Source organism: Echeneis naucrates, chromosome 16 (genome assembly GCF_900963305.1).
Source record: "Echeneis naucrates chromosome 16, fEcheNa1.1, whole genome shotgun sequence".
NCBI lineage: Eukaryota > Metazoa > Chordata > Actinopteri > Carangiformes > Echeneidae > Echeneis > Echeneis naucrates.
The window spans coordinates 19,063,594-19,075,838 of NC_042526.1; the positions used below are offsets into that span (position 1 = coordinate 19,063,594).

The 12,245-nt window shown below is 41.2% G+C and overlaps 1 protein-coding gene across 3 annotated transcripts in view; it reads right to left on the bottom strand.

The window, feature by feature from the left end:
• peak1 (pseudopodium-enriched atypical kinase 1) overlaps nucleotides 1-12,245 on the bottom strand; it is a 97,564-nt gene that overhangs the window by 19,996 nt on the left and 65,323 nt on the right. For all 3 annotated transcript variants that reach the window (XM_029523926.1, XM_029523927.1, XM_029523928.1), the window contains one exon: nucleotides 2,456-5,961. In XM_029523926.1, the coding sequence (XP_029379786.1) occupies nucleotides 2,456-5,826 (3,371 nt within the window). In that variant the 5' untranslated portion in view covers nucleotides 5,827-5,961. The remainder of the gene's footprint in view (nucleotides 1-2,455; nucleotides 5,962-12,245) is intronic.

Below are 12,245 nucleotides of genomic sequence, written 5' to 3' on the forward strand. Positions count from 1 at the left end.
GTCATCCTAAGTGTGACCTGAGTGACAACATGTACCAGGTAGTCTCCAAAATGTACAGCTCGCCATAATATATACCCACACATACTAATAGCAGAACTAGCACATACTTGTGTATCACAGACCTCCTGGAAGACAGACAGACATGACTCGCTGAAGCATGAGGAGAGAAAAGCAGGGAAGCTAGAAAAAAAGATATAATGGAGCTGAGCTCTTGACAGGATGGAGGAGTAAAATATTTAAGAGTTCACAGTGCTTCAGGCTCAAATACAAAAAATATGGAGAGGAGACATAGAACAGGAGCAAGAGGGAAAAATGAAAAAGAATAAGTGATGGTGAAAAGCCAAGCACCAGAAGATATGGATAACATGAGGGTGGCAGACAAAAAGAGAAAAGCCAGATAAGGGCAGCGTCAAGAGGGCATGGTATCTTTTCATTTGTATTGAATATTGCTGGCATTAATAAATAATTTTCTGGTCTGTCGTCATATATTAGCATTTTCTTGGGCAGGGTACACATACATTTGTAGAATGTGATGTTGAAATGAAGCATGTCTGAAAGGAAAGTACCATTGTAAAGTACACCAGAGCATTCATTCTAACTACTGTCACAACCTGGGGTGGTGTTAAGGTTGAATTTATATAAATATACAAAGCTAGATATTAACACTATTAGGCTTGGTGAAGTGTATATCAAATTACTCCATCCACTCTCTAAACCTGGATATCTTTGGACTGTGTGAGGAAGCCAGAGCACCAGGAGGAAACCCAAGAAGGCACAGGGAGAGCATGCAAACTCCACAGAGAGACTTCACTGTTCCACCTTTAGATCAAATCATGTACTTGTGTAATATAAAAACTGAACTAAAGATGGACAGAAAATAGATTGGGAATATTTTCAGAGTGTATTATCCAGCCTGCTGACTGGGACTTACTGCTTCAAATTCTCAGCAATGCTTTCAGCTAATGACTGACCTGATGAATGGGATTTTTGTTCAGACAGTGCACCATTCATTTGACTGATTACCATCTATGAGTAAAGCACCGGTTAAACAAATAATCATAGCTTCACTTCTGCAACAACAAGAAGTCACTTTCAGCTCAAACAAGCTCATAATTTAGAACTGGAAAAAAAAATCATATAAATACATACTATACACCACCTGGACTATCTGTATGTGGCAAATTCTCACTGCAATAAATTTACCTCAACAAATCAAACACATTGGGCAACAGGAGGTCAAACAAAAATAATGAACCCATTATGCAAGAGGACAGAAATTACACTGGCATGTTGAGCCAGTGTGGGAGTGTGTGAAGATAAAGGGAATATGCCATCCAGTGACTAATAGAGTAGTTGTTAAACCTACTGCTGCTGAAAGCTTGTCAAACATTCATATTCTCTGCTGAAGGTAAAAAGGCTAAGCAGGGAGCCTGATGTTCAGGTAATGGATGACATTAGGGAAGACACCACACAGACCATTTACAGTCCAAGCAGTTGGCTGGTCAAGTGGGCGAGCGGACATGCCAAACAAAGATCATAAACCTCCAGAATCTGTGATGAGCCATCTGTATGATTGAGGGAGAAGCACCTCTGGTATTTTGGGGGAGCAGCTGGCAAAGGTTGAGCATCTTCATTTTAAGCTGGGATCCATGAGTGATCTGAAGGGAATGCATGTGGGTAATGGCAACACAGGCTCAGCATGCAAAGCCAATTATTAGACCAACAGGAGGGGATGTGGGCAGAGCACGTGTGAGGCCTTCTGATAAGAATTCCAATAAGTGCCTTTAAGACAAAGGGATATTAAAAAACTATTTGTGTATTTCTTAAACTCATTTCAATTTCATGGGTTGACCTATTGTTTTCTGGTAGAAGTCATGAATCCATGATCTCAGTTGTATAATAAATGCATTCTGTCTGGCCATAATCCCACAGGTATAGTATCTAATCCAAGCACTATTACTTTCTCAATGCTGACATTTTCTGATAATCCTCTGCAACACAGATTTAGTTTAACTTTTTAACTCAGTATTGTCAAAATCATCAAAATCTAAGTTAACATAATTTATCTCATAATCAGTTGTGCAAATCACATTTTTTGAAGGAATCTTTACTATAGTCTTTGAGGGTTTCCTCCCAGTGTCCAAAGACATCATGTTTGGGTTAACTGGTGACTCTAAATTGTCTGTAGGTGTGAGTGTGAGTGGTTGCTGGTCTCTGTCTGTCTCTGTGTGTTGGCCCTGTGATGGACTGGTGACCTGTCCAGAGTGACCCCACCCTCACCCAGAGTGAGCTAGGATTGGCTCCAACAACCTCGCCACCCAGAAACAGATAAGCGGTTGAAGATGAATGAATGAATGGATGAACCTTTACTATAGTACTATATTACACCTTTTACATGCATCAGTGGAACATATATTTACTATGCCAGTATCAGAAGAGTAAATTGGACAAATACCTGAAGTCCTTGCTGATGAGATCAACTCCAGTGTTGTGGGATTGTAGTGTTTGTCCTGGGCTCAAAGGTCTGTGTTTTTTCTGCTCATCAGGTGTCAGTTGTGAAGTTTCTCTGCACTCCTCTACTCGTAGTTCACCTTCTCCGTCACAAGGCGTGCTGCTATTGTCTGGTTTGTATGTGAAGATGATGGTTGGCTTCTGGGTGGGATCCTCTGGCTTGGCCTCAGTAAACCAGTGATGATGCTGGATTGGTGGTGGTGGAAGAATGTGAATGACTGTTCCATCAAGTCCAACCAGCTTACCTTTCTCTTTCTCTTGCTCCACCTTTTCCCTTTGCTCATCCTCATCTTTCCGCCGTCGAAAAAAGCTCTTGAACGAGATCCAGCGTTTGGGTTTGGGTCTCCCCTCCCCACGTGGAATTGCTTCACTTTCAGTGGGTTGTACAGGAGAACTGGAGGCTGAACTTTTGGTCCAGTTGCCAAAATGTCTTTGGAGGATGTTAGAAGCGTGGTATGGGGAAGATGTTGATCTAGGAGGGGGGAAGGGAGGATTGGGTTCTGAACGTGGGCTGGAGAGTGGGACGGCAGCAGAGGCACTCTGGGATTTCGACAAAACCTTCAAAGGGGTGTCTTTCTTGGGCTTGGAAAGACAACCCTCAGTTGTAGAAAAGAGAGACTTGGTTTGAGTGAGGGTCTCCTTCATGGCATCAGGTGGGAGAGCATAAAGCTCCTCAGAACTGAAATTTGTGACTTGTGCTGAAGGGGACTCTGGGGGAGACTGAGGAGGCTGGATGGAGGCTACAATCTGTGAGAGTACAGCACTGGCTTCCTCCCTATGGTTGATCACTGCCCCAGGGGACATAGCTACGTCTGCATCATTGTTGATACTGCAAGTAGCATCACCAACACTTGTTTTCCAAGTGCGGCTTACAACATTAGCAGTAGGGCTGGTTTTAGGTAGGTTTGCAGTAATGGCAATAATGGAAGAGGAATTTGTTGATGTAGTGGGTGAGAGGGCCCCAGCTTGGGAGCTCATCACAGTGCTTGTCACAGTGCTAAAGTCTGTAGTGGTTCTAGGTTGTAGATTTGGTGTTTTTGAGACTGCTTCAGGTAGAGCTTTGGCCTCTTCAAAAGAGGCTCTCTCTGATGTGGCCTTACCAGAGACCGTTTTCTCTGTTGATGAGGACTGGACACTCTCAGAGGATCCAATCTCTTCATAGGTATGGCTGGCTACCCTACTACCTACATCTTTTGGTGGTGGGACCTCCCCACTGAGTCCCAAGAAACTCTTGTACACAGCTAGATTGTCATACGCACTAGGATTGATAACAATAGGTACCTTAACTGCATTCTTAGAACTACGGGCATAGGCTGGTTCATCTCGAATAATAATGGGAAAAGGAGGCATGCCCGCGTTATTGAAACTGTTGAACTTAATCTCTGATAAATTAGGTGATTTCACAGGTACAGTTTGGGAAGAAGACAGCCCAGCAATGGGAGAAGTGGGAGCTGACTTGTGGCTGAAATGATGTGTAGGCAAAGTGGGACCAGGATTATTCCCTAACACCAGGTCCACCTTTGGTATCTTCTGGCGAGGACTTGTGCTTGATGTCCACACCTCTTGGTAGCGTATGTTTCCAGATTTTTTTCGGGAGGGACCCGAATGGGCAACAGATGAGGGTGATGTTGGCATAACAGGAAAAGTTGGAGAAATAGGGGAAGCTGTAGATAGGGGCTGACCTGAAGGAGTGCTACAGAATGATGTAGGGCTGGAAGGCATTGACAGAATTTTAGGTTTTGAAGTAGAGACTGGAATTTGTTCTTCCTTGTTGGCCATAGATGCTGACACATCCACTACAGTGTAAGGCTTACAGATCAGGGATTTCTCCAAATTCACCACACGATATGGTTTTGCTTGCTCCTCTGTGGGGCTAAAACTTATAGTCACTGGTTGACCTGGGAGGGCCTGGGGCATCGGCATGCCTTCTCTGCCATCCTGTTCTTCTAACCTAATGGCAAGGACAGCCTTGTGTGTTTCAGTCATCTTGAGAGGACTCAATGCTCTGTTGAATGGCTCCTTTTTAAGAGAAGATGTGCAGGGGACAGGAGCCTTTGGAGATATTGGAGAATGGAGGCCATTTCGAAGAGCACAGGGAGCACTGCTCCCACTGCTGGAAGTTGTTTGAGAATCTTCAGGTAATGATGATGATGATTCTGGAGAAGTAGCAGACTCTGAATTTGATAGAAAACCACTGCCTTGCATATCATGAGGCCCATAGGGAAGAAGACCACCATCGGAGTCCATGGAGGGATATCCATTTAAGATCTCATCATAACTATCATCATAATCCACTGCACAAATCCGCTGTAGTGAGCGGTTGCGAAGTGGCACAGTATTCCACTTTTTTCCTGCAGCAAAGGGCACTGGGGATAATGTGGCAGCACGGAAATTTGCAAATCGCGGTTGCCCTCTCATACGGATTTCCATGGCTAGTAACTCTTCATCACTTTCATCCCAGCTCTCATGTTCATCATCGTCCTGTTCAGTTTCTTCTTCATCCTCAACATCATCATCCTCTTCCTCATCATTTTCACTGGAAAACTCTGGGTAGCAAAAGCGACCACCCTCCATGCTAATGATCTCTGTGCTGTCGCTAAGGGATACCCGCTTTTGTGCACTGCCACCACCACTACCACTACTTCCCAGGGCCAGACAGCCTGAGGCTGGAAGGCCTCTTTCCAAGGACCGTTGGTATGAACTACTTATCCGTCCCCAAAAAATGTCCTTAGAGGCTGAAAGGGGCGTGGGGCTTGTGCCAGGGCCTAACCCTGCGATCTCCTTTAGAACATCTGCCAGGCCACTATTGTTATTTCCACTGGGGGTCCTTGAGCTAAGTTGTCCGTAGCACTCAATCTCCTCATTGCCATCCTCTCCTTCATTTTTGTTGCTGGGCCCACCAGGCCGCTTTCGGTTTAGTCCATTACGATTCCACACTATGAAAGCAGATGTTTTGCCCTGTTCTATTACATTAGGTGGTCGTTGCAGGTTGCCATCTAAATCCAGTCCAGCTGATGAGCAGGGCAGCATCATAGTAGGCTTAACAGCAATAGTCGGCTTCTTAGCCACCGGTGGACGGAAGTGGCCTGAGCGGGTTGAGCCACTGCCAACCCTCTGAGCGTTGTTGGTAAGGTTGGGGTTGGCTCTGGCTCCAGCAGGAGGTGGATTCTGTATCTGCGCTTTTGGAGACCGCTGCTCAGAGGGAGGCTTCCCTCCATCACTCTGAGCCAGGCAGTGCAGGCTTTTAGGTTTAAAGCAGTTCATGCACTCGCCTGGTTTCCACACGTGCTCAGTGAATGTGCTACAGGCAGACATGGCTGCTGGTCCAGTTAGGCAGCCAACTGGATCAATGAACAGGAATTCCTGCCATGAAGGTACAGGCTGCAGGAACTAAATATAGCTCAGCAATGATGAACACCGGTCAAGCCACAAGTGTGGGGAATACTGGATCTGAAAAAGAAAACAGTAGAGAAGGGGAAAAATTTAATTACTTTATATTATTGCTGGTTTGCTCAAGCAAAGCACACAGAATAGATACTTAAAGACCCAGTTTAGAAATTTGCAATAGTTGCCAACTGGAAAATCAACATCACACACAAAGCTGAGCAGATGAGGAGTATACTGGGGGAAGGTAAAAAAAAAAAATAAATAAATTTAAAAAAAAAAAAAATAAATAATAATAAAAAAAAAAATAAACTTCAAGACATGGAATGAATCAAGAAAGCAGTGCTACACTGTCTCCATTAGGTGGCAAACTTTCTCTACTTAACAATAAATCTATCATGTGGGCCAGTGATCTGCTTCTGAATATACCACAGATCACTATAAAAATTTAAAAGCAGAGAAGCTGAGGTGAAGAGGATTATGAGAGTTTTTTTCTGAAATGCTGCCCTGTGTTGTACTTGGCTGTTTCAGGCGGGCTTAGGTGAGATAAAGTTACTGATACAGCCACCAAATAAAAACCTCAAAGAGCTAAATCCTATGAACTAGTCGTTACATGGAAAGGGAAACTCGAAAGTGTGTCAGCTGAGTTCACATGTCCTGATGTCTGACTCACCTGCTCAGTGTTATATATTTACAGTAAAGTTGCAAAGTGGGGAAAAAAACAAAAAAACAAAACAAAACAGCTTTTAATGCTTTTCTTGTACTTTTGGCTGGCAATGGATACAAATTAAAAGGCTCACTTCTTACTTGCTTAGGAATGTAGATACAAAACTCTTTAAAACCAGAATAAAGAATCTTGAGAGCAATTACCAAGTCATCTGTTAGCAGTTGAAATTATTTATGGTTCAAAAAACCTTAATGCTGACCAAAATAAATATGATGACATGACATCAAGTTCATTTGTTTTGTACAAACAATTACTACATATATAGAAGGCTACAATTTCAATAGACTTCATGTCAAATTTGAATATAAACAATCTTGAATCTGAAAGATGAAAAGCAAAACCTGTACTGATTTTTTCATTTCACTCTGAGTGCATGAATGACAAAGACAGAGATTTTAAAGCGTCGGTACAAATATTGACTGATGCCATCATCACCAGTTGATACAAATCACAGGCATCCTGTTTTCACAGCCTGCAGGTTGCACTTTTCAGCATCAGGAAGTTGTACTCTTTTTCTGTGTAAAATTAAATCGTGCACAAGTCCAATGCTTTAAATCTTTTTTCAATATATTGCACAGCTCAGGCCCCCTTGGTTACGATTTGAAACAATCGTTTATTTTTTTAAGTGCCTCTTCAACAGAACTCTTGAATGTAGAGAGACAAAGAAAAATTACTTATTGTAATCAGCTTCATCCCAACTGACTAGCAGACATTCTCCCAATTATAATAAGCTGCTGAAGACATTAATTCCATTTGGTGTGTTCACATAACCAATTAAAATTGAGCTCTCACATGAGTGCTGTGCATGTTTAACGTCACAGGAATCTTCATGTTATATAACTTGTCCAGTTATTTCTACAAATAATGGTCTGCCCTGGGTCTGTCAAGGTCAGAGTTTCAGTCATTCCACTATAAGTGTAAAATCTTGAAAACTTGTATTCTCTATAGGAAACTGTGGCAATGAAAGACAAATTAACAGCTCAAACTTTACACAAAAAGTAAGTACAGTATTTGTTTTACTCACCCTCTATCCCTAAAATAGCATATAGGTGGGAACAAAGCAAGTGTTCCTATATTGTGTTTTTTACTTTCTCTGTGATTCTTTGTGGTCACATTGCACCGATGCAGTTGAGATATGGCAACTTAAGTGCACAATAATTTTTCTTATTCCATCATGACATTACTTCACTGTAAGCCGGAAAACTCAAAAAAACTACCAATTTCAGGGGACCTCTAGATTTTCTAGATATAAGAGATTCAGATGAAGAATTTTTAGTTAATTTTGTTTTAAGAGGTTAATTGTTCTCATTACAAGTATACCCCATGCATCTCCTCATGATAGCTGTCACAATGAAATGGGAAACACCTGAAAATCTTGTATAGGAATAAGTCAATGGTTCAGATTGACCAACAGTACAACCCAACTAAAGAAAATTATCAACAAAAATACTTCACTACTTTCTGAAATTTTCTCAACTGAATGGAATCAATGAATCAACTTGACAAGAAAATTCCTAATCATATAAATTAATAATAAAAATAATTGGTAATTACAGAACTATAATTATCTTTTGAACCAACCAAAAGCTGTCAACGTGAAGGGAAATAACTGGAAATAATCAGCTCCGTGCCTCTGGCTACAATCAGAAATCAGCTTTTCCTCCATGGAAATAGTTGAGCACTCTCTGTTCCTCAGCCAGCCAAACCTGGTTAAGTGATTTATGCAAAAGCAAAATTTTATCTATTGGTTGGGTGAGCTACCTCATTCAGCTCTGTTTGACATGTAAAGTCTGCCAGAGGATCATTATACAATGCTTGGCCTGAATACAGTATGTGGTAAGCTTTACTTGGAGATAACACATATGCATGTTCACTTAAACAATAGAACAAGTGGTGATTCAGTGCTTCTGAGCCTGTGTTTCATCAAATAAGGCTGGGCTAATGACTCAGCATGCATCAAAACTTATATTGACAGAAGAGGCTTGAATCAGTTTTCTCATCTATCTAATGAGGTCATGGAAGCTAGATCCTGTATGGAAGGATGTTACCATGACAATCCCCTGCCAAGGGACAGACACAATAAAGCAGGAACTCCTGAATCAAACTTTGCTGACTGAGTTGTGATGGGTGGGGGTTGGGGAAGATTTATCCCATTACACTACATCCTCACAGGAAACAAAGACTGGGATTCAAACAATATTATTCAAAACCTGCCAGCACTGAGACATGTAAGCAATGTGTGTATCACAGTGTAATTCATGGTGCATGGACCACCAAAGAAAAGTTTGAAATGTGTCAAACTTGGATCTTTAAATAATTTTTTGCAGCTTGAAAAAAGTCTCAATTGCTTTCATGACATCTACACCACATAGACTTTCTTCATGAGAAGATTATTTCTTTCCTGAATGACAGCAGAAATGGTGGCATAGGGTTCGGTTTTCTTATGAAATCAAGATAAAACCTCCTTTGTGTGTTTATTTTCTTCAAAGCAGCTAGATGGAGTTATGAAAAACGGCTCCCAGGCTGCATTCTAATAAGATCATTCAGCTTCTTGTGCTTTTGTGTTTCTGATCAAGTTACTGAGAATCAAGAACTATCCCATATTCAAACCATGCCATGTATGCTTGAGGACCAACAGAAAAGTGGAGCCACATTGTTACTGACAAGAGCCAGCAAATTTTAATCCGGGATGACAGACATGACATGGGGACAGCAATAATCTCATCTGCCCAGCAGTCCAATATTTTTAGTTCACCCTGCTTGTAGCGTGGGGAATATCATTAAAATCATTGAAATATGATAACTCCAGAGAACATACATGTGCATGTGGCACGTGTGTGTGTGTGTGTGTGGGGGGGGGGGGGGGGGGGAGGGGGGGGGGGGGGGAGGGGGGGGGGGGGGCTGGTTTATGTAATTGTTTTGTCGTCTGTATTTTCAGCATTGTTCTGTGGTTGCAATTTTACTGTTCCTACTCATGGCCATCAGCCAAATAACAGACTGCTATTTTTGTGTTACTTTCATTACGCAATAGGTATTACACAACACACAACTGAAATGTGATGAATTATAATACAACAAATTGATTTCAGCACAAAACATTTCCAGAATAACTATTCTAAATCTGTTGCATAAACGTAAAAAAAAAAAAAAAAATCCACCAAACACACACGCATAGTCTTAAGGACATGGTCCCTCCACTTGGGTCCACGAACCTGTTTCACTGTAGGATACTGATGGTAACTCTGATCCGTGCTCCACTGTGGGACTGTGCACCATCTCATATTAGAAAATTATGAAGCAGCTGTAAGACACCAGCCATAGGGAGCAGGCATGAACCACACTTTCAAAGCAGGACATAAACTGAATTTTACATTGGATTCTATTGCTTCACGGTCTGGAAATACATTTTCAGAAATGAAAGACATAGTTCCTCTTCATTTGTGAAACACTTTTTATTGCCTACTGCTGAGCTATTCTTCTCCATTTTGTTTTTGTTTATCACTGACTTGCCTGTCATGAATATTTAATAAGGCTAAGGCCCTAGTGTCAATAATTTCAAAGGAACCCTTACGTATGAAGACTGCTCTCAAAGATTGGATTCTATATGATAACATTTGTGCTCTGTTAACAATCAGGCTATAGCTATAGTGATTCTCATGTATTAAATATTTCTCAAGGAGTCACAATTAATATATGAATTTTGCTGCACTGCAATCTATTCTGGTTTATCCTACTAATAGTCAGAAAACTCCAGGAGGGAGTCAGTACTTTAAAATTAACTAGAAGCAAATATTTTATGATGCCATTTCAAGTGTGGGCTTTAACAGAGAAACAGCCCCAGAATGTGGAACAGCACAGCGTGACTGTGGGAACGAATCAGTCATGAGAAAAGCTAAAGCCTTTTTTATGTGTTCACTCTGCATTGGGCCACGTCCCTCTGTGCTACAGTTATTTTGCTTTGTAAATGATCAGTTACATGTGTCAACATACTGTTCTCAGCTCTGCAGATTAATTTGGCCAAAACCATCTGACAACACACATTATAGCCTCTATTCATATAATTGTGATTGTGATTGGTCTGTTGGGGACCAGACAAATTCAGATCCCCTTTCAGGCAACGTGAAGATTAAAGATGCACACCTACTAAATTTGAAGTTTTGTAAAATTGCATGAAGAATTAATGAAAATGAATGAAAAATATAAAGTTTGTGTGAAATGATCACCTGGGGGACTTTTGTAGTAGTCTGTTGCCAGTAATGACAACCACATGTGCTCAATAAATGAAATTATGAAAAGCCTAAAAAACAAAGATGTGCAGTCTGATCCAGAGCAGTTTGTCATGCAATAAATATTTCAATAAAGTATTTATTCATTGGAGAGGTGTCTTTGGCAGACCCCTGACAGGAGAAACACATAAATAAACACGTCTTTCTGGCGTGAGTAGCTGTGAAAGGTGAGAGGTCAGAGTTGACAGATGCCTCAGTGCAGAGGTTGTTTAATCCCCATCGTTTACCTCAGCTGCTCCCATCACATTTCACCATTTCTCTTCATTTACAATGCTGAAACTCATCCTTCTTATCTTTCTTCCCACTTTGCTATTTCTCTCTCTCTTTTCTTTGTTGTTTGTCTTTTCCCCTCTGGCTCAAAAATTTCCCACTTTCTTCTCTCTGTCTCCTTGCCCATACCCGCTCACTCTTTCATTCAGACAGTTATTTTTTTCTTGAAGGTTTTTCTTACTTTGGGAGACATCTTCCTCCCTTCTGTCTCTTTCTTTGCTTCAAATGATTGTTTAAAAATGACTGACAGGATTTTCGCAATATATTTAGACCAGAAATTAAGAAAAAACATTTAATTGAGCCCTGTGAAAGACACACAATCATTGTCTTTGTCAGACAGCAGCTTAAAAGTACATAAGTACACCTTATTCTCACCATCATATCTCACAGGGAGACATTATTTGGGTTTCTCTTCTCAATAAAACACACTAAAAATTATTTATTTGTTTGCATAGTCACCCAAGAACATTCATCTTAATGCAGCCCAAATCATCCATAAACTGTTATTTTATTATAGAATTATTTTTGGCGCCGTGTCTACTGCCACTTTTCCTCAAATTTACAGTCTGATGCATAACTGGCTGTCTTCAGTGTGTCCACTGACCATTTTGGGAAAAAATATACATGCCGATTGAAGTGTGCCCTGATTGAGGAATTTATAATTGATACTGTATCTAATTACAACCATTCATTATTGATTACTGTCCCAGGGCAGCACAGTGGAGCAGCAGTTAACACTGTCACCCATAACACCCATAATCTGGGTTTGAACGCAGGGCATGGAGCCTTTCTGAGTGGCATTGTGGTGACTCGAACGTTTGCCCTGCAACAGACTGGCAACCTGTCCAGGGTGTAACTTGGCCCCACCCTCAACCAGCGTCAGCTGGGGTCGGCTCAAGACCCCTCTAACTCCACACACATAATTATGGATTTACCCTAATTTCTTTCCTCTCCTCAATCAATTGATTGTTTTGTTAAGGCGCAATGCCAAAAGAGACATTTATATAATCTGTTATATTCCAGACGAAATGTAATTTATTACAAAAATAGCCACTAATTAATTTTCT